Source organism: Lemur catta, chromosome 7 (assembly GCF_020740605.2).
Source record: "Lemur catta isolate mLemCat1 chromosome 7, mLemCat1.pri, whole genome shotgun sequence".
Classification (NCBI taxonomy): domain Eukaryota; kingdom Metazoa; phylum Chordata; class Mammalia; order Primates; family Lemuridae; genus Lemur; species Lemur catta.
Window position 1 is genome coordinate 97,569,779 of NC_059134.1, and position 22,708 is coordinate 97,592,486.

The 22,708-nt window shown below is 47.7% G+C and overlaps 2 protein-coding genes across 3 annotated transcripts in view; one reads left to right on the forward strand and one right to left on the reverse strand.

Annotated features, from left to right (window-relative positions):
* Positions 1-14,800, forward strand: part of DTX4 (deltex E3 ubiquitin ligase 4) — a 32,899-nt gene extending 18,099 nt beyond the window's left edge. For both annotated transcript variants that reach the window (XM_045558138.1, XM_045558139.1), the window contains exons 6-9: positions 768-920; positions 4,179-4,340; positions 8,159-8,248; positions 12,767-14,800. In XM_045558138.1, the coding sequence (XP_045414094.1) occupies positions 768-920; positions 4,179-4,340; positions 8,159-8,248; positions 12,767-13,000 (639 nt within the window). In that variant the 3' untranslated portion in view covers positions 13,001-14,800. The remainder of the gene's footprint in view (positions 1-767; positions 921-4,178; positions 4,341-8,158; positions 8,249-12,766) is intronic.
* Positions 14,801-16,880: 2,080 nt separating this feature from the next.
* MPEG1 (macrophage expressed 1) lies at positions 16,881-21,054 on the reverse strand. Its single transcript, XM_045558137.1, has one exon. The coding sequence runs from the start codon at positions 20,938-20,940 to the stop codon at positions 18,787-18,789; it is 2,154 nt and encodes a 717-aa protein (XP_045414093.1). The 5' UTR covers positions 20,941-21,054; the 3' UTR covers positions 16,881-18,786.
* Between the last annotated feature and the right edge of the window lie 1,654 nt (positions 21,055-22,708).

A 22,708-nucleotide genomic window follows, 5' to 3' on the forward strand; every position in this document is an offset into this window, starting at 1 on the left:
CAGCGTAGTGCGGACTGATTCTAAGCTACCTTAACATGACAGTCTGAATGTAAGAAAAACAGTATGATAAGCCGTGAGAACTGTCTTTAAAAAGGGTTTGATACAGACAAGTTCTCAACCAGGGGCCATTTAGCCCCCCGTCCCAGGGAACATTTGGCTGTGTCTGGAGACATTTTTGGTTGTCATGATTCGAGAGGGGGAGATGTCACTGGCACCTAGCGGGTAGAGCAGAGACCAGGGATACTGCTAAACACCCTGCAATGCCCAAGACAAGCCCCACAGCAAAGAATTTCCTGCCCAAAGTGTCAACAGTTCTGAGGTTGAGAAACCCTGTCCTAGATTCATTTAAATAGCAGCTCCTCTGGTACACTGGAAATACAATTTCTTTACAAAAATTCACCTTAAGTAAAGCTTATCAGTGGGTCTGTCAACAAGCATCTGTTTCCTCCACAAGCCACTGGAGGACACAAAGGAAGGACAGTGCATCGTCCCAGCCCTTAAGGAGATTATAATTTTCTTGATGAGCCCACGTTAATAAGTACCACTACCAGGAATTATTTCAGGAATTTCTCCTTTGTGTAAAGCAAGGCAAAACCATATTTAGATTCCCAAAAGCACATACCCCCTGATTTGCGGGCTTTCTAGAAGAGGAGCAGTAACAGCTCATGCAACCCCTGAGATCACGCGGGAACCACCATGGAGGTGCCCTGGGCTCCCAGCGGGGTGAGAGCTGACGGCCTGTGTGCTCCGTCTCCTCCCGCCCCCAGGACTGCACCATCTGCATGGAGCGCCTCACGACCCCCTCCGGCTACAAGGGCCCGCAGCCGACGGTGAAGCCCGACCTGGTGGGAAAGCTGTCCAGATGCGGCCACATCTACCACATCTACTGCCTGGTGGCCATGTACAACAATGGGAACAAGGTTAGTGCCAGCCTGTGGGGCTGCTGCTCCCCCCACAGTGGGCTCTGGAGGAGAAGATCATGAAGGTCCTACTCGGGCCTCGCCCAGGTGATCCAGGGAATCTTAGAGGTACCCCAGGGCAGCACAAGTGACAATCTTGGCTGCTCTCAGCAGGATCAATTCTCCACTGCATTGCAATGCCGGCAAAACCTGTCTTCACCTTCCCTTTAGGCCGTGCTCTTAACTGCAGCCTTGGGTGTGAAGGTCTAAGCGGGGAGGACTTTTGTCCCTCAGGGTTCTGAGGGGAGTGGCCCGTTGTCAAGGCCCATGGCAAGGTGAAATGGGCACCCATCAGTGAAGGAGAAGAAAGTTCTTATCCCAGCGCTGGACCCATGGCGAGTGTTCATCCATGCCTTGCAAATGGGTTTCCCAATTGTTCCCCAATCACACTTTCTTCTCCAGAGCTAGAGATTTTCAGTTATAATTCATTTTCTTTGAACAGCTTCAAAACACCTTGATTGTACCTTAAGAGGCATTAGAGACTCTTACAAAAGTGTATCTGGTAATCCCTGCCCTAGAACCCCACTGTTGGAAGAGGGGAAGACAATTCGAGATCCTTGTCTTGCCCATTAACTGACAATGCGATGTCATTGCCCCATTAGAGCTGGTTTCTAGGAATCTGGGAGTCTCCTTAAGTGGTAATTCTCACTTTACAATGTCTGAGCATTTCCTAAGTCATTGGCTGATGTTCTTTCCTGTGCCTGGAGTAACTCTTACTCCCCATCTCCATGAGTTTGAATCCGACTCATTTCTCCAGGCCCAGCTTGGATTGCATCAGAGTCTGAGATTTTCCTGGTAACCTCTTACTAGTCCTCTAAAACATCTAGATTTCAGGGGCTGCTCTGTACATCTCCTGCTGTGGGGAAGAGAAGAGACAAGAGAGGCAGCAGACCCAAGCTTGAAGCCTGGCTTAGTAGCTGAATGGCCTTGGGGAAGATTTTTCAACCTCTTGAGATTTTATTTTCTTTCTGGAAAATGGAGATTAAAACCATACCTACATTATAGGATGTTGTTACTATTATTATTCAAATTGGTAATCTCCTTTGTATTATGGCTATAATTTTCTCCCTTCATCTTTATGGAGCCTATTGGATTGACGTTCCCAAAGTGCCGACCTTGGGCTCTTTCTTCATGTCCCCAAGAGTCACAGTGGTGCTCGATCACCGATGGAGGACACAAGTCCAGATCCCATGTTCACTTTCCCAACCCTGAGTTAAAAGGCTTCAGTGGGACCTTGCATTTTAAGGGGTTATTTTGGGCTTACGGGGGTTTCTTAGCACATTTGTTCCCTTTTTGATGACTGTATTTGAGAATAATCTAGTAACTCTTTGCATTTATTTCCATGAGGCTTCAAAAATGTTTCTCAAGATACTATCCTTAATTCTCTTTTGCACTCATACTTTGAAGCACGTGTTTTTATTTTATTAAACACATGGGAGAAAAAGGCTCAGAGAGAATGGAGTAATTCACCCAAGGTCTGAAGCAAGTGAGAGCCAGAGCAGAGATAGGGAGCCTGGTTTCAGAGAGTAGTCACTGAGTACGAGCTGTCCCTTTAAATGAGCACAGCTTGAATGGGTATGTCTCCAAATAGCTCAGCAGAGGATCCCTGTCTTCCTGAAAAGATGGGGATGTCCTGGAGAGCTTTGGTCCCAGCTGTGCAGCAGCATATTCTGCATGTCGCTCTTGGCCTGTGCACGCCTTCCTTCTGTTCACCCCCTCTTTCTTTTTGCAAGCCCGGGAATCAGTTTTGTATCACTGCATTCAGAACCCCCTCTTCCCGCTAACGGTGCCACTGAGGGGCATTGGAAAGCCTGGGGCTTAGACAGATGAGCAACAAGTCCTTTAACCTTGCCATTCCTCAGTTCCCTTCTCTGTAAAAGGGGGCTAATAATTCCTTCCCGGCCAATGTCAGAAGGTGAGGCCTAAATGAAACAAGAGATGTAAACTCTATTGTGAGATTTAAAATGCTATAAGGGCCGGGCGCGGTGGCTCACGGCTGTAATCCTACCACTCTGGGAGGCCGAGGCAGGAGGATCACTCGAGCTCAGGATTTCGAAACCAGCCTGAGCAAGAGTGAGACCCCATCTCTACTAAAAATAGAAAGAAATTAGCTGAACAACTAAAAATATATATAGAAAAAATTAGCTGGGCATGGTGGCGCATGCCTGTAGTCCCAGCTACTGGGGAGGCTGAGGCAGGAGGATTGCTTGAGCCCAGGAATTTGAGGTTGTTGTGAGCTAGGCTGACGCCACGGCACTCTAGCCCGGGGAACAGAGCCAGACTCTGTCTCAAAAATAAATAAATAAATAATAAAAAAATAAAATAAAATGTTATAATTAATGACATCATTCCCTCCTCTAGTTACTTATGCAGAACTTACCCTCCATCCTTCTTAGCCAATTATAACTATTCTTCAAGGACCATTTTCTCAATGGCATCCTCATTTATTTCAGCCCATCGTACCCAGTTCCTCTTTTCATAGCAGTGGCTTCCAAACCTGTATGAGCATTAGCCTCTACAGAAATCATAAAAGTACTAATAATAGTTGGAAACACCACATGCTAAATCCTTCCTATGGAGTATCTCATTTAATTCTCTCAAGAACCCAGGGAGACAGAGACTGTTGTTTTCCTTGTTCTATAAGGAAACTGAAACTCAGAGAGGTTGATTGATTTGTCTGAGGTCACACAGCAGGTAGACAGAAGAGCTGAGACTCTCTTCTAGACAGTTTGACTTCACAGTTCACACTCTGAACCACTATACTTTGTAGCCTCGCCATTCTGATTCAGTGGGCCTGATGTGGGGCCCGGCCAGCTTTATTTTTAACAAGCTCCCTGGGCGATTCTGATGTTCTGTAACTGGGCAATTGCTGCTCTCAAGTGTTTGCACTCTGTTCCACCCCTTGGTACTTAGTGGTTAAGTAATGGTTCCCCGTGTGTGCTCCCTGCCCTAATGAGCTGGTCTCCTCTAGGCAGGGACTCCTCTTACATGTCCCTCAGCATGGAGTGTGGGACTATTTGTGGAATTTACCTCCTGCTAATTTGGAGAAAGCAGAAATCGCCTAGGCCACTGGGCTGGGAGGCAAACTAAGTTCTATTACTGATTTGTGTGCATTTTGTCCCCCACTGGCCTCGTATCTCTGGTACCCTTTGGGATGGGGTGGCGAAGTTATTACCAAAACTGTTTCCCAATCTGGCTCTTCTGGCCTTGTCTATTCAGGATGGAAGTTTGCAGTGTCCAACCTGTAAGACCATTTATGGGGTGAAGACAGGCACCCAGCCCCCGGGGAAGATGGAATACCACCTCATCCCCCACTCTTTGCCTGGCCACCCAGACTGCAAAACCATCCGGATCATCTACAGCATCCCGCCTGGCATTCAGGTGAGCTCACCCTTAGCTGTTGGTTTTATTGCTTTAGATGTTTGCAGGTAAAATGTTTTACTATGAAAATCTCCTTCCCACCTGTGTCCCCATCTGCCTGGCCTCACCGCCACCACCCACCCTCCCGCTGCACCACCATTGTTCTTACTCTCTTATGTGTCCTTCCGGGGTTCTTTGTGCACATGTAACAGATTGCATCCACCCCTCCTATTTCTGCACAAAGAGTGACATTTTAGGCACATTGTTCTGCACCCTGCATTTTTCAATTAACAATATAGTCTACAGGTCTTTCCATGCCAGTACAGAGAGAGCTTCCTTATTCTTATGTCTACATAACAATCCATTGTATAAATGTCCCACAGTTTATATTCAGTAGTCACCATTTGATGGGCATATGGATTGCTTCCAGTCTTTTGCTACAACAAATAATGGTATAATGAATAACGTGGACACATGTGACTGTATCTGTAGAATAATTTTCTAGAAGCGGAATTTCTTTGTCAAATGGTATTTGCATTTGTAATTTGATAGCCGTGCTTGGCTTTGATTTTTGTGGGCATTTCTTTCCTCTTTCGATTCTTTGAAAGACACTCGTAAGGAAAAATCTGAACAATATTCCTGACAGTAAATACAAATGCAGCCCTTCCTTCACACAGCAAAGCTTTTTCCAAATGTTCCACGGTGCTTACTGAGTTGATTTTTAGCAAATACTTATTAGTTCACCCTCTTTTCCTTTCTCCTATTTGTCTTCTTCCATCTTCTCTTTTATTTAACAAACATTTGAGTGTGGATTGTGGTCCAGGCATGGTATAGGTGCCAGAGGAACCATGAGCCAAACAGACTGTCTTTGTTCCCTGAAGCCCCCATTCTTGTGGGGTCAGGAAGGCAATAAAGTAAACAAGTAAATAAACGAGGTACTTCCAAGTAGTGATAAGTGATGTGTAGGAAATAACACAGGAAGCTGTGATAGCCTGTAAAAGAATTGAATGAAACACGGTTCTTCCAGGAGGGACTCACCAACCAGTCAGGGAAGATGAATAAGCATCACTAGTAAGAGCCATGAGCCGTAGACAAAATGGAAACAAAAGACTATCAAAGTCAGACGGACCCGGGTTCCAATTCCTGGCTGAGTCTTGATTAGCTGGCGACTTTGGACAGCCGCTTGACTGTCCAAGCTTGGTTTCTTCACCTGTGCAGCCGGGAACCTGGCACGCGGAGGTTTTATGAGGACAGGAGACATTTGCCTGTGCGTATCAGGGCGCCGGGCACAGTACCAAGGCACTCAGTACCCCAGTTGCCATCATTTGAGGATCCGGTTTATGGTGAGGAGGAGGGCTTGTGTCTGTCTGTCTGGGAGGGTCTGAGGAGACTTTCTGGGGTGGGGCACTTCCTAGCTGAGTCTGGAAAGACACGAAGAAATAGAGAAGAGCATGTTTAGGTGGGGGGTGTATGGAGTTGTAGAGAAGAGAAAGTGGAGCGTTGAAGGGCAAGGAGGAAGGATTTAATCTGGGGCCTGAGACTTGCAGAGGAGGTGGAGGGAAGGAGCATGAAGGAGAGTTAGAGGACGAGGCGGTGAGGGAGGTTGCAGCCAGGTCCCAAAAGGCCTCGAACGCCAGGGCGGGGGTCATGGGCTTTCCTCATTGGGCTGCAGGGAGCCCCTGACAGTTGCTGGGTGTGCGACTGGGATTATGCTTTGGGAAGGCCAGTCTGGCCGGAGGAAAGGAGACCGATTAGGTGACCCTTGCAGAAGTTCAGGCTCCAGTACCGGGTCCCGAACAAGGGACCGGCCAGAGTAAGGCGAGTGAGATGTGGCTAGATGTGGGGTCAGGTGAGACTTCTGGAGTGATTCTGAGGCAGCCAGTCAGGGTGAGAGGGACATAAATGAAAATGTGGACGTCAAGAAACAACTGATGGCCTTGGCGGGAAGTAGAAGGGACCGAAGTGGGCAAAGATCAGGGTGGGGCAGCCATTCCCTCCAGGATTAAAGAGCAGAGAGCCTGCCTTTGGGCACAGAGGAGGCCACAGGACGCCTTGGCGGATGCCCCAGATCCTCCGAGAAAACCCGAGCTTGTGTCAGGGAAATGCAGCTTTCCACGGTTAGCACAGCCCCTCCGCAGACTCACCCCTGAGGGGCATCGGCAGGACATGCAGTGCCATGTCCCCATCAAGACACCGGGGACCACGTGGGCACAGGCCTCCGTGGAGAGTGGAGCCCTGCAAGCCCTGCCTTCACTGCAGAGCGCTGTTCCCCGGGGAGAGCTCCGGGCTGGGCCGAGGCAGAGTCGTGACTGCTCCGCTTAGTGAGAGCGGGAGGGCACAGCCTGGCTGGGTCGGTGCCAGGCAGACGGCTGAGTTGGCCACCCAAGCGGCCGGCCCAGGCAGCCCAGGAGCAGTCAGAGCAGTGGTTAGAATTGGCCTTTCGGTCAGGGAGCCTGACGCAGCCCTGGCCATGGGAGTGTTGTAAGTTTGTACTGATTTCCTATGAATATGAAATTCGTAACTGTCAGATCCTGCATCTCCCGGAAGACATTGTTGCTTCTTTCGGCTCACAGTGACCTTTCCTTTCTCTAAGACCCCATTGCATTCACTGTACCAAATCACAGGTGCTCTTGAACTGTGCTATTAAAAGAAGTTAAAACTGCAGAATTCTTCATCATTTTGGGAACCATTGTACATACTAAGAGAAAAAGAAAAATCTGTGTTTTCCCTGCAGTTTTGTCATTCTTTCATCCATTCATTCATTCATTCACTCACTCATTCATTTGCTCAGCCAGGACATACGTACTGATGGTCTGTGTGAGAGCTTGTGCCAAGAGCTGCAAGAAATTACCAATATTATATGGGTTGCATCTAGGAGGGATTTTTTAACAGGGTTCCATCCCCGAGGGGGTTAGGGATGCTCAGAAATTATAGACAAACATTTTTGTGGTGGGGAGGGGAATTCGCACATTGTCACTGGGAGAAAATGCATCACTTTTCATGAGCTTCTCAAAGGGGCCCGTGGACCCATTCTGGGCTCAGATTAGGAAACCTGTTATTGCTCAGTTCTGCTGCTTTCTCACCCGGTGGCCTGACACTGCTTGCTTAATAGGGTACTGGGTGACAAGAATTAAAGTGTTGTTAGGTGTTTAGTCCTGAATATCCCAATCCATATTTTTAAACAAGAAAACAAACAAAAACCCACAAGGACAAAGGAGAAAATCCACAAGAATCATTCAGAAAATTCTGATTGTATGGCCCATACCTTAGAGGCACTTTTGTTGTTCTGAGTAGTTAAGAGGTTAAAAAAAAAAAAAAGCAAAATAAAAAGGCCAGAGTATGCTTCAGGAAACCTGGGCTAAGTTTCAGGAAAGCCACTCATATTATGGAAGCCATTTAACTTCTCTGCACTGCAGTTTTCTTTTTTGTAACACAAGCAATGGTGACGATGACAGATGATGATATTAAACACGTACTGAGCTCTTACTATGTACCGGGCACCATGCTCACTTAACATTCATAGCAGTCCTTCGAAGTAAGTATTTTACATCGTTCCTGTTGAAGAGATGGGGAACAAAAGCCCCTAGAGAGGACTCCAGCTAATACAGCGGAGGGTGGGAAAGTGGGGAGCAGAGAGGTAGCAGCTCTGGGTCCAAATCCGGGTCTGAGGACGTCAAGGCACATGTGTCAAACTACTGCTCACACTACCTTTTGGGTCTGTTGTCTGTCTAGGCTCTACGGCTATTATTGTCATTATTGTTTAAATTAGTCACAGCCTGTACCCTCTTCTCATCAGAAATATTTTGAAAAATACCCTTTGCTTTCTTTTCTGCTTTCAGGGGCCAGAACACCCGAATCCCGGGAAGAGTTTCAGCGCCCGGGGCTTCCCACGACACTGCTACCTTCCGGACAGCGAGAAAGGGAGAAAAGTAAGAGCAGAGGTTTCAGTGTAGAACTAGGTTTCCGTGTAGAACTGGGGAATTGACTTCTACGTTAGGGACCAAAGTTTCGCTTCCTAAACTGCACGGGCCAGAGAGAACCAGGTCTCTTTTAACTCTAGATGCACATAGTAATGAAGTCTCGTTTATCAACCATAGGTAAGGGTGGATATGATTAGAATTTGTTTTTGCAGGTGGGTGGGGATGGAGCTCTTGGGTTTTTTCCTCTCCAAGGTATTATTGGCAATAATTCATCTATTTTAGGATCTTGTGTCTAGAGCTCTGCTGCTTAAAGGATGGTCCTGGGACCAGCACGAGGGGAACCACCTAGGAGCTTGATGGAACTGCACTACTAGAACCTACTTAATTTTAATAAGCCCCCTAGCTTATCTGACAGTAAGGCTTGAGAAGCACTGCTCTGACGCAGGGATCTTAATGTAGGAGATTATTTTCTTTTTTATGTACTTTTGTATTATTTGACTTTTTTCCCAAAAGGGCAGAGGGAACAATCTTTGGATTTCCGGATTGCTCGTGATTCATGACCAGTCTTCAGTGGTTCTATGAACTCTAAAATTAGAACTAAAAAATGTATGCTTATTTCTCTGTGGATAAGGCCAGAAAATCATTGGATTTCCAAAATCTTTCCTGATCTCAGAAGGAATGAGAATCTGTCTAAGGGGAGTGCTAGAGGAAATATTGGCCAAAGTGTGTTTTAGTCAGCTTTCTCTCCAAATGTCAGCAGCTTACCTTGACAGGTGTTTATGTGTCATGCACTTTGCATGTCGGTGTTGTTGCTATGGGTCAATGTCGTCTGTGCAGGCTGCTATAACACAGTGCCGGAGAGTAGACTGAGTGGCTTATAAACAGCAGAAATGTATTGCTCACAGTTTTGGAGGCTGGAAGTCTAAGATCCAGGTGCTGGCAGATTCCATGTCTGGTGAGGCTTGCTACCTGGTTCATAGACAGAGCCTTCTTGCTGTGTCTTCACATGATGGAAGAGGAAACGGGTCTCTCTGGGGCCTCTTTTATAAGGGCACTAATCCCATTCATGAGGGCTCCACCCTCATGACCTAGTCACCTCTCAAAGGCCCTACCTCCTAATACCATCCCCTTGGGGGTGAGGATTTCAATGTATGCATTTGGGGGGCACACAAACATTCAGACCATTCTGCTCCCTGTGCCTTCCCACTCTGGAACCCAGGTGGAAGGAACAGGCCTTCTGTGGTCCGTGCCCTTCCTGTGGAAGGTGGCAGAGGACCAAGAAAGAATCCAAGCAGAAGTGTGTAATCCCGTTTAGAGGTCCTGGAAGCCTGGTACTTCCACTGGCATTTCACAGGCCCCAAGAAGTCATGGGCAAGCCAGATGAGGGCTGTGGTAGTGACCTGCCTACAGGGAGGCACCTCAGGTCTCAGGGCAAAGGGTGTGGATATGGTCTCTTCCTGCAGGGAGGAAGCAGGTAGTTTGGAACAATGCTAGAATCGACCACATCCTGAAGATATGCCAGTGCAGTGTCCCCAGGTTAGGAGCCAGGACCAGCCCAATACCTGTTTGCTCAGGCACCCTGCATCGATAGCCCAACTGTTGGCTAAATGTTGTCACTGTAAAGTCCTGCTGCTAAAACTGGAATCCTGTTGCCAAGAGCTACTCTTCTTCCAGGCCTCCCTCTTTATGTTAGCGATATACTCAGAATCCGGAAGACCCAGATGGGTCCAATTAACCTTCCTGGACTCTCACTCGTATCCCTGCATCCACTCAGCTCATTCCCCCCTGCACTCCCTGCCCTCCAACCACATGGCTCCTTTTCTAATCCTGCTACCACCAACCTAGTTAATGCTTCTTCATCTTTTACCTGCCACCAGGTTAGTTATCCCAAAGCACAGTTTTTAGGATCCAGCACCTTCGTTTAAGAGAAATCGAGTGAACAAACAACAAAAAATTATTTTGATGGCTTTCCCTTTCTTCTTCACAAAGCATAGTTTCGTCAACTTGACATATAAAACCCACTACAGTGTAGGTTTAAACCTTCTCCCCTCACTAGTTCCCCACCCTTGTCCTTTTCATCCGCTGTTGTAGGACCCTAACCTCGGGCTTCATTGCAGAGGAAGGTATAGTAAGAGCACGGGCCTTGGAGCCAGACCAGCCTGAGTTCAAGTCCTCGTTTTGCCATTTACTGGCAGTGGGAACTGGCATAAAGCTTCATGTCTTTAAGTCTCAGGTTCCTGATCTATAAAACAGTGGTGATGTGATGATTTCTATCTGTGGGGACAGGATGTTGGAGGTACCATTTGTAAAATGCCAGTGCAGTGGCAACTATTGTAATTATCCATGCCTTGGGCTTGTATTTGTTTATTGTATCTACACATCCTTCTCTATTGAAATACCTCAAATCCCCCTCTTCCTTCGAGACTCAGCTCAGAAGCAGCCTCCTTCATGAAATCTGTACTGATCCCCTTCTAGGAGTCAACAGAGTAATGATTCAGACCATGGGCTGTAGGAGTCGGGCAGTCCTGAATTCAAACCCCACCCTTACCACCAGCCACGTACTGGCTATAAGACCAAGGCTTTATCTTTTGAGCCTGTGTTCCCTTGTCTGCAAAAATGGGATAATGCAAGTATAGTTCTGTGTCACTTTTGGTGAGGATATGTTCTGAGAAACGCATCATTAGGCAATGCCATTGTGCGAGCACTTACACAAACCTAGGTGGTATATCCTACTATGCACCTAGGCTGTACGGTATGGCCTATTGCTCTAGGCTACAAACCTATACAGCATGCTACTGTACTGAATACCGTAGGCAGTTGTAGCACAATGGTAAATATTTGTGTATCTAAACATAGAAAGTTTCCATAAAAATAGGGCATAAAAAAATGGTACACTTGCATAGGGCGCTTACCCTGAATGGAGCTTACAGGACGGGAAGTTGCTCTGGGTGAGAAGGTGCGTGAATGGTGAGCGAATGTGAAGGCCTCGGGCATCACTGTGCACTGCTATAGACTTTATACACACCGTGCACTTAGGCTACACTAAATTTATATAAAAATACTTTTTTTTCTTCAATAATAAATTAACCTTAGTTCACTGTAACTTTTACACTTCATAAACTTTTTAATTTTTTTAACTTTTTGACTCTTTTGTCTAACTCTAACACAGCTGAAAACACACATTGTGCAGCTATACAAAACTATTTTCTTTCTTTATATCCTTAATCTATAAGATTTTGTTAATATTTAAATTTTTTTTTTCTACTTTTTAAAGTCTTTTGTTAAAAACTAACACACAAACGCACGCATGAGCCTACTCCTACACAGGGCCAGGGTCTTCAACATCACTCTCTTCCACCTCCGCATCTTGTCCCACTGGAAGGTCTTCAGGGGCAATAACACACACACCGAGCTGTGGCCTCCTGTGATAACAATACCTTCCTCTGGAACACCTTCAGAAAGACCTGCCTGAGGCTGTTTTACAGTTAAGTGTTTTATTCTTTGCTTGTTTTTTTGTAAGTAGAAGGAGTACACTCTGATGCTAAAATGTGTGTTGTAGTAAATATTAGACAATAGGAATTTTTTAGCCCCATTGTAATCTCATGCGACCACCATCATATAAGCAGTCTGGCATTGACTGAAACGCCCTTATACGGCACATGACTGAACCTATCTCATCCGATTATTGTAAGCATTATAGCACCCAATGCCTGGCACTTAGTAAGTAAACACTCAGGAAGTGGTAGCTCATATTTTTGATGTCTGCTGTTGTTATTACTACTGTTGTTATGATGCCCCCACCCCCACCTCATACCAATTTTACAATAGTTCAGTCCAAGACATTTTTATCAGATGCCTTCTTCACGCCGGACGCTGCTCTGACCAAGGCCTGGAACAGGGCAGTAAGCATTAGTCTTGCTTAACAAAGATTTTTTTTTTTCTTAAATTTAGCTAAAGTAGAACATTTTGCAAGCCTCAACTTCTTCATTGGGTCTCAGTTTCCTTACCTGGAAGAAGTCAAAGTGCTTCACGATGTCATTAGAGAATCATTCCACAATGTTAGCTTTGGGTAAATAAACACCACATTGAGGTGCTGGTGGGCAGAGTTTCCGAAGTTCTCAAATAATAAGCACCTTCAACTCCTTGTTCCTATCTTTTAAAACACATCTATTATGTGGGTAGCTAACATTTATTGAGTAGTGTGTTCTAGGCACTAGAATGAAAATGTTTTCCATGTAGTGCCCCAAGACGTTCACAACCTTTAGAGGCAGAGTGTACCATTGCCATTTTATAAATAAGCTCAGAGAGGTGCTACAACTTATCCACGGTCACATGGTCATTTGGCGACAGAACCAGGACTCGACCTGTAGCTCCCTCACTCCAAATCTCCTTCTCTTCCCCTGGGCTTCTTGGGGCATCCTGATGCAGGGAGGGGTGGGACCCTGCAGAGGACTCGCTGCCACCCACGGGGCAGTCTGTGACCAGCCCTGAATGTCTGCCTCGGGTCTCTGGCCTTTCTTCCCCCAGGTTCTGAAGCTGCTGCTCGTGGCCTGGGATCGCCGCCTCATCTTTGCCATCGGTACCTCCAGCACCACGGGCGAGTCAGACACGGTCATCTGGAATGAGGTCCACCACAAGACAGAGTTTGGCTCTAACCTCACTGGCCACGGCTACCCAGATGCCAATTACCTGGATAACGTGCTGGCTGAACTGGCTGCCCAGGGCATCTCTGAGGACAGCACGGCCCAGGAGAAGGACTGAGGCTGGAGGGGCTCTGAAGTGGGGGGGTGGGGACTGCAGGACAGGAAGTGGGGAGTCAAGGTAGGAGTCAGTGCCGTGCGCTCACGGCTCCTGCCGAGTCTCCCTTCCTGGCCTGTCTCCATCCCCCTCCCTCCCAGTCCCAGGGGCAGCCAGGTTGAATAAGGGGACATCATTCATAAACCTCATCCAACACGAAGGGGCCACGGGATGAGGGCCTTCCTGGGTCTGTTCCCATGGAGTTTTTGGTGCTGGGCAGGCAAGAACCCCCTCCCCGGCCCTGCCTCCCGGGTAGGGGCACAGGCGGCACACTTAGGGTATGGCCAGTGCGTGGGCACTCCATACCCTGGCCTGGTGGCGCCAAGGTTGCTCGACTCAGCTGGCTTCTTGCTGCTTCCACTCTGCTTTGAGAATGGAGTTTCCGCTTTTCTCTCCTCTGCTGGAGGCAGGGAACTCTCACTGTGCAAGGTTGGGGGGTGGGCAAAGGGGTGAACCGCTAAACTGCTATGAGCTGAGACACTGGATGCCCTGGTGTAGAGTGGTGTAGAGCGAGGAAGCGTTTCTTGCCTAGAGGGCCAGAGAGGCAGAGGCTCTGGGAGCACGTCCAGCTCTCGTCATAGTCCTGGGCTTCTCCGGGCCCTCCCTTCCTCCTCACACCTTTGACCTGTCCAAAGAGGCATCTGGTTCTCTGGTGTGGATGGATGGACTCTGGGATTCCTCTCTGAGGTGGCATTCCATGATGCTGTTTCTAGCCCCTCTCTGATCAAACCAGAGCCTGCATCCCCCCGAGCATCTGAACTGTCCTCAGGGAGAGAGGCCCATAGCCTTCTTCCCAGCCCCTCCTAGACCAGCTCAAAGATTCCATGAGTTTCATCAAGTCACTGTGAGCAGAGCCCGCGGTGGGCTCTGTGCTGTCTGTGTGTGTGCATGTGGGTGGGTGGGCATCTCGGGGCCAGGTGGGTGGAGCGGCCCATCGTGTCCCTGCACCCTGTTTTGCAAGATGCCAAACCCCGAATCCGATGGGGATCAAACAGCCAGGCTGTGGTCCTTTGAATTTCCTCACCCTTTGCCAAACTATCCCTTAGGAAACTTAGACCCCAATGGAGTCAGAACTGTGCCTGGGGAGATGTGAGGAGGGGAGGGCCGGATTGACCCCTTTTTATATTTCTTTTCAAGATTGGATCAGAGCCAATCTTCATCCAGTCTTGTTTCTATGAGGGCTTCAATCTGTCTCCGTGCAGATTTGCTAATCAGAGCCCAGAGGTGACACTGGGCCTCTTATCCCCCTCATCTGTCATACGTTGACTCAGAGCACGGAGGGACCCTCTGTAGCTCGTTCCTAACAGGGTCAGGACCACATTGTGGTCTGGTCCAACCTGCTCCTGGGTTGTGTCCCCAGACCCTGTCTATCTCCTCCCCAACATTCCTCTTGCCTTTGGTCCCCATTAAGGAATGAATTGGGGGTCGGGGAGGAGAGAAGGGGGATCAAGAAGGGAAACCCAATTCCCCCTTTGAAAGTGGGTTCTTTGAACTATGTGTTTGGGGGAAGTTCCTCTGGATACTAATTTGAATTTATATACCTCATGTTTTGGGGGTTGGACGTATATATATGCATATATATTTCATTATATTTGGAAGGTTTTTGATGCTGGAAAAATCGAAACGAAAGAACCTTCAAAAATGGTACTTAGGTTAGACCCGGAGGCCAAGCTTTCAGCAGAGCCGGTTCCGTAGCTGCTGGCCGTTGGGCCTACAGCCATTTTGACGTTGGTGTGGCCAGTGGAGTCACCCGAGTGTCACCTGGTGCTGAGCCTTTCCTGGCTTCCCAGATGGCTCCGGGGACGCTAGTCTTCTCCACCAGAGGGAGCTCCGAGGGGAGGACTCGTTCTGCCCTCCGAGGCCTGCGGCCACCGTTATCTCACCAGCAGACCAGGACTCTGGTCCTCAGTTCACTGCACCACAGGGCCATTTCCTGCCACAGTTGGGAAGGAAACACCCGAACTAAATGGAAGAGACATCCCTGCAGTGTTTAATGCCACACCCATGCCCTTTGCCAGGTTTCCAGGTACCAGAGATCGCTGGAGCGCCTCACTGTAGGCTCAGTACCATCTCTGCCTCTAGCGCCCTCCTCCAGTATCTGCTGGGCTGCTCGGCCGCGGGGATGAGGACTAGACTGAGAGTCCACAGGTGGAAAAACATAACGAGGCAGTAGGAGGTGGGGAAGAAAAGAAGACAGGTTTTGCCAATGTAACTGGGCCGTGGGGAGAGATCGGTTTCCCCGCAGCAGGGAGAAAAAGGTGTAGGTGGGGCAGCGGGCACCCAAGAGCAGGAGGAAGAGCACCCAAGAGGACCACAGAGGAGCCAGTATACCAGTGGCAATACCACTTGCAGAGGTAATCTTCATTCCATCATGTCTTTCCCCGTAGGTTTTCGATAGTGTCTTGGCCTCGTTTCTCCTCCACTCCGCTCAGTAGGGGCCACCTCATCCTGTGCCATTCTTGCGGGACTCCCTGGGCAGAAGGGATCTTGAATTTCCTTCCTAACACTGTGCCCGGCAAGGTAGGGGGCATTCCTTTGCCCTTTGTCTTGTGCCAACCTAGAAAGGTACAGTCTCGGTTTCAGCGAGAACCCTGCCAGCAGAGCCCTGTGCACCCACTAGCCTGTCACGGGGTTCTTCCCCACCTGAGGACCCGCTGTGTCTCCCTGGCCCAGGGACGGGATCCCATGTCTTTCCTTTCATGGTGTTAGCACCAGCAGCCTCATTTCTCTCCCTTCTTGAGTCCCCAAGGATGACAAATGGGATTGGAGACAAACCTTGTCAGATGTTCGCCCTTAAAAGGTTAATTGTGTATATGTGGTTGCGTGTGCCTTTGTGTTTTCATTCTCTTCCCTTTTTTGTAAAATTGGAACTTCTCTGTGGTTTTATACTTGGTGAAAAGTACTTGTCCTGGTATTGCACTGTTGTGTGCATGATAGGAATGGGGGGAGGCCCGTGTGGTACAAGAAGAGACCCCTACCCTTTTTCCTTGTCTGTGGTCACGGGCATTTGAGGGGGGAGGGGTTCTGGGAGAGGGCAGGTGAATGTCCCAAGCTAAACTGTTCTGATTGTTAGCTGGTGTGTTTGAAGTCCTTGGTGTTGCTCTGTGAGAGGACATCGCCACCTGGTGCTCATGAGGTGTATGTGCAGAACAATAAATGGCAAATGAACCACCACAAAGCGTTGCTGTTGATGACCTTCCGTTTTTTGTAGATTGGGGCACCTCCATGTGAGGCATTTGGGTTACCTCCCTGAGCCTGTAAGCAACCACAGCCCTTCCATGCATGGGGGGAAGTCCCTTTTCTCTGTTTTTTTTTTGTGGGTTTTTTGGTTTATTTTTTCAGTTTTGACATCTTTCCCACCCACACATTTGACCTGGTTGGACTCTGTTCCCCGAAAGGAACAGACCACATGGCTGGGGAAATGAGTAAGTGAGCTTGTGGGAGGAAAACCATCTTTAAAATCATGAATGTTCACTTCTTAAAGACCCGTTCACCTGACTACAATATAGTGTACGTTTCGATCGTTTACAGGCTGCTGTTTTTCAAATGAATGTTTAGTATCAATCATCCCTGATACTGATGGGAACACAAAAGTAAAATGCAAATGCAGAGCCACCTTTGTTACCCATATCTGTCAAGGAGTGTGGTTTCCTTGGAAGCCAGGATGTTCTTTCCATAGACCCCAGCCTAAGATTACTCGTTAGGAAACTTAGGAAACTGAGTCTTGGGAAGCAGAGCCTGCGAGAGCCTCCATCAGTGTCCTGACTTTGTAAAATGCCTTCGTGAATGTAACCTGCAAACTCCCACGTTCTGATTTCATATGGATGAGCAGTCGGACAGAGTGTTCCTTAGTACATATTTTAATGCATATTTATGGGCAGTCTTGTTAGTAGAAATAGAAGTTTGTAAAGAACTTTTGATTTCAATGAGCAGTTAGTGCATTCAAAACCTGGGAACCTTTGGCTGTACTTTGCTTTTCTGACTCAGAATTAATCTTCCAAGAATTAATAGGAAAGTCAGTATTTGCAGAAAAGTGGTCAGCTTGGCTATAACATACGAAACGCCCAAAACCCACGAAACACTTAGAGGTTTAGGAGAACATTTTAATGCTTAAGAGGCAAGTTAAGTGAAAAGGTTGTAGAAATCAGTGTTCCTGGCTGAGCAGTCAGGAGAGCAGGCTGCAAATGCTGTCATTCACGTCTCTGTATCTCAGTTGGAAATGAATGAGTTGCCTCGTTCCCATCTTACCACAGCCTAGGACTCTTCAAGCTCCTTAGATGAAGGGCCTATTCTCAGTCCAAGCTCTTGATTGTGAACATTAACAAGGAAAGAACAAATTATCTTTCACGGGAGTTAACTCATTGAGGACATCTGGTGAATAAATACATAATTTTTTAAATGTCGTGGAGGAACATTAGTGTTGAGATAATTAGGTGAGATTGGAATTAAAATTGATAAAAGCCCTGATATTACCAGCTGACAATCATGCATCCTGCTAGATGCCCAGGGCTGTCGGCCTGGAACTGAAATAAGTGCATCATGAGTGGTGCTGGAGGCCTTTTTCAGTTCACTTAAAAACATGGAGTTGATCATGTCAGCCCCCTTTCTGTTAGGAAAAGAAAAAAAAGTACAGTGCATAATTGGTGCTTTCTACTCTGTTTTGATTTTAGGGAGGAAGTAATACTTAGATGTGGGCTTACTTTGCTTCTTACTTTTTTCACCCCCAGAACAATGCAGACTCCTTGGAATGCAGGGTGTGTATGTGTGTGTGTGTGTGTGTGTGTGTGTGTGTGTGTGTGTGTGTGTGTGTGTGTGTAACAGGAGGATAGGAAGTGTAGGAACCATTCATGGAAGAGGAAGAGGTTGTACTTTGGTAACACAGAACATGAAACTGTAATGCTTGGTCTATCCAAATCTACAGCTCCTTTTGGTGCCCAATTTATGCTGAGCTAAGCGGAAGAAATCAAGTAGTTGGATGTGGCTAAGAATCTCAATTTCCTTTAAGCACCAGACTCTTTTTTCCAGTTTTTATCTTTCTGTACTTACCCCTTGTCTCTAAACCATCCCTTCCCCCTTGCCCTCCTAATAAAGGTTTATAAGTTAAAATGCTTTCTGAGGACTTGCTGATACCAGTCAGCAGTCCAAGAGTGGTCTGGCCTAAGTCTTCGTTGTGGGGCAGTTGGAAAGAGTGGCATTAGCACAGGCTACTGTGATGACCCAGAAGAGGTGATGTAGTCCCTTAACATGCAAGCCTCAAAGCTAAAAAGCAGTGGCCAAGCAGGACTTCCTATGTCTTTTCAGGGCTCTAGCAACCTCTAGGAGCATGAAATCCAGACAGCTTTTTAAAAAACAAGATAGAGGGAAGGTAAGGCTTAAAGACAAAAATTCTCACAGCTCACAAATTGGGAACCAGATTAAATGCATAGTTTCCAAATCCAAATGTCAGTACCCTCCCTTCTCTCTTTGCACACAAGTGCATTTAAGTGAAGACAATTAGAGAGGCACGTAAGCACAGGACATCCCCCTCTCATTTTAGTCCCCAGGATGGCTTTTGCTTCCAAGAGTCACAACTGCCGCCTCCCCCCACCCCCAGCCTTTTCCACGTAGCAATGTAAATTTCCTGGCCCAGAGACCAGGATACGGAGTCACAAAGTTATACCTGCTATTTGTTGCACTTCGATAGCTAGGGAGGCAAAAGTGGCCAGAGATGACCACTTTGGCTAGAGATGAAACCATTTCCCGGGAGAGATTTAAGCAGGACTCTGCTCCTGCTCTCCGTCAGGGGTGTCTCCCATTGCTGCTATGCCTGGAGCCAAACTCTGCCTCTCGTCCTCAATTTCCTGGTATCCCTTCTTCTTGAACTTCCGTGTGCCGTAGATGGCCAGGGCGATGACAGCAGCCAGAACGGTGGTGACCCCCACTGTGACCCCAGCTGCCGCCCCTCCTGACAGACCCCCATCGTCCCCGTGGATGACATTCATGGCCCTGCGCAGCTCTAACGGCTCTCCCAGCCTCCACTGGTGGGTCTGGGGGTCTTTAATCCAGGATCTTGCACCCTCTGAACTGGTCACTATGACAGTGTTGGTGGCAGCCTGGCTCATGAGGGGTGGCTGCGTGAAAGGTGGGAGCCTGGCAGGGGGCAGGGACCCTCCTGTAAAGAGCCCAGACTTGACGCAGTAGGATATTTGGCATCCATCACTGATGAGGGCCAGGTGCTGGCTGAAGCCCCCGGGGCACTTTTTCAGAGAAGGTGCCCCTAAATCTCTGGATATGGCAGAATCCACCAGGGGGTTCCCAACTGTGCAGCTGAAGAACCCGCCAAAGGGGACCGAAAACCTGTTTCCCAACTCATAGTCCTGAGAAGCACATACCATGAGGTTTTCAAAGAGTCTCAGTGGAAAGTAGCCAGCTGGGCATGACTGTGCATTTGTCATGGGGTTTATGCTCCTGCCGCTAAAGAGGCCCCCAAAAAGTAGTCCTGAGTTTTCGGGTACTTGGCCACTGGCCGCACACCAAAAAGCCCTAAATTCAGCCTTCGCTGCCCGGAACACATCTTCACACACTGTCTTGCAGAAGACGAGGAGCTTGCACTTCCGTTGACACTCCAGGTGGTTATACCCCTCCTCGTGGGTCTGGGACAGCAGGTGCACTGGGGAATAGCCAGCGGGACAGGAGAAATCACCAGTGAGTGGATTCTTCTGCTCCAAGTGTTGGCAGAGGAGGACATCCTCATTTCCTGAGCGCTGGGTACATTCCTGATAAACCCCACCGAAGGAGAAGTTGGTCATTTTCCCCTCGCAGGAGCCATCGTCAGTGTTGGCCTGAAAATTGAAGTTGGGCGAGTTGAGATCTGTGCAGCCAGGGTAGGTGTTGAACGTGTAATAGCGTCTCACGGCATTTTCCACCGTCTTGGACAGCTTCTTCACCAAGGGGCCCGGCAAGGCAGGCAGCATGTCGGGGTTGATGAAGAAATGCAGTGGCAGGCCCGCACGGTCCACTGCCACCAGGTGGTTGGTGATGCCCTGCTGCCAGGCCTGGAGGGTGATGCCTGGGTAAAAAGGACCCCCCCCAATGCTCTGCACCCTGGAGTTGGTTCGGTTTGAGAGGTAGCCCTTGATGAAGGCATCCTGCGAGGTGTAGTTCTCCTCAAATTTGAAGTTCACAATGTTTTGGAACGCAACTCCAGCAGATGCGGTCACGGTGCTGTGGCTGCTCTGGCTGTCCTGGAGAAAGGAGGCCCTGATGTGGTCTTCCTGGACAAGAGCAGCCCCGGCGTCCACACTGGTGATGACGTGGGTGCCATAATTGAGGACCAGGAGTTCTGCCAGGTAGGTGGCCATCCTTGTCTGGTTGTTCTCTAGACAGTCAGAAATGTCCATGAGCTCCTTCTTAAACCTCCAGCTTAATTCTGAAGCTGGGTTGATTTTGGCTGTGTAGACCAGGTTTCTTACCTGAACTCTGGTAGTCACAGCTCGGTCCTTCACTTGAAGGGTCTTCATTCTCTGGAACTCGGAGGAGAACTTGCCGTTGACTTTGGAAAAAAGGGAGAGCTCTGTGTTGATGGAGTAGGAGGTGCTGCTCTGGTAATTTACCCAAGATTCCAGGATTTCTGAGTTCATCTCCAGGTTGCTCTGTTTCCGGGGAATGGTGTAGATTTCATCGGGGATGATGTACTGCCCATCCTCTGTGGTCCTGCAGTTGGTGTAGGTCAAGTTCATCACCCGTCCCATGTCCACATTCCGCAGATTATCCCAGCCCCCTCCAGGTAGGACTTCCAGGACAGGCAGTTTCAAAGCATTCTTGCATTTTTGAAATCCAACCTCAACTGTCTCTCCCAAAGGCTTGTCTGCTTTAGCCCACGCTGCTACTGCCCAGAAGAGGATGGCAGTCCTGAAGCTGTTCATGGCTCAGACAGCCTCAGCCACACACCAGCCCTATGGTTGCACCAGTGGCTGGTGAGCTTGGTGTGGACTGAACAGATGCAAAAGAAAGCAGTTGCTGAAAGAGTAAATTCAGTAGTTCTCCAAAAGTTACCAGTTCCTCTTTAGGCTAATCTAATTGCAAAATAGGGAAATGAGAGTTGGTTGGAATACTAAGGTCCATCATGACTTTGAAAAAATTATGCTGTACTAGATATGCAAACACAGCTCTATGTGCTTGACAGTGCACTACCCTAAATTCCTCCATTCCCAGATGATTACTCTGAAGCCGTGGTGGACACTCGGTGAGTGTGACCTTGAACCTCACATCCTCTGCTAGAAAGGTTTGGCTTTGCTTTTTGTTCACTCCCTTGGACATGACATGATGTTTTAAATTTTCACTGACTGCTCTCTCCTAAAACTCCAATACCAGTTTCCTTTTACTGGAAATGCAGAGGTGAATGGCAACATCACCCTTACAGAGACACTCTGCCTCTACCATAGCCACGCTAGTGGTAGATCAAGGCTGGCCCTCGGGTTTCCCATTCATCTGAGGGTGGTGGGGGCTGTTCCCACAGAAGGAGTGAAAACCTAGGACACACATCCTGTGTTGTTATAAGCCCTTCATTGTTATAAGCCCTCATAGTCCTGTCTTTGGAGATGGAATTTTCTGGAGCAGAACTGAAGGACCCCAAAAAGGATTCAGTTTGCCATATAAGCTGTGAAACCTCAGTCTGCATTGTCCTAAACATTCAGAGTGAGGGTGAGGGGCCCCCACACTGTGTTGTTTCCTTTCAGATAGAAATGTTCAAGCAAGGACAAAGCCACACTATAATCTAGATTTTGATTTATAAAAAGCAGAAAGCGGCCAAGGAATATATGTGTACCTGTATATACATTTACATGTCCTCTGTGTGTGTGAATTTTGCAATGAGTTTGTACCTGTTGTTATACCTTTAATTTTTCATTCCATTGCTAAGTGCATGTAACCAGTATAGATGCATTAAAAAAAGAACATGGTTCTTCGTTTTTTAATTTTTTTAAAAAGCAGCAATTCATTTGTTATATCATTAGGAGAACATAATTTCATGAATTTCCTTTTATATGTTGATGCCAGCTCTATTAGATCTCATGTTTTAGAGCAATGTTCCCAGGTTCATTGATCTAGTATCAGGATTGATTGAAGCCCAGCTCTGTTAATTTTTTGGAACAATTAGTCTGTGTCTTAGTACACTTAGTGGTAGCCAGGGAATCCAGAGGAGTTACTGCAGCTCCCAATTGCACTCTCATGCTTCCCCAAATCATATGAACCAGATGCCGTGCTGAGACTGAAAAAGTCACATGTCAATTGACAGGTATCACTACACTGTCACCTGTATACATCCTGGAGAGAAGGTTCCAAGGAACTGAATTACATCAGATTGTCACTGACATAGCTGAAAAGTGTTCTTAGGAAGAATAAGGTCAGTTGCCTAGCTTCCCAGGCTAAGCTTCACTAGAGGTTATTAAAGCCTGATGGTGTTCTCTAAGTCCAGAAATACCACATTCTGGGTCTATTCATGCCACAGTTTTCATGCTTTGGGGAACTGACACCATCCACCCAAGAGGGATTAATTTATGAACCAGTGTTCAATCTATATTTGGCTAGAGAACCGAACCTTTGCACAGGATGTTCTGGGTAATTTATATATCAGTTAGTTATAAATTTATATCTTAGCAGAGTGATCCCAGAATTAGAAAAATTAGAGTAGAA

Coding starts and splice junctions, on each gene's coding strand:
- MPEG1 (XM_045558137.1), bottom strand. CDS start 20,940: ATGAACAGCTTCAGGACTGCCATCCTCTTCTGGGCAGTAGCAGCGTGG.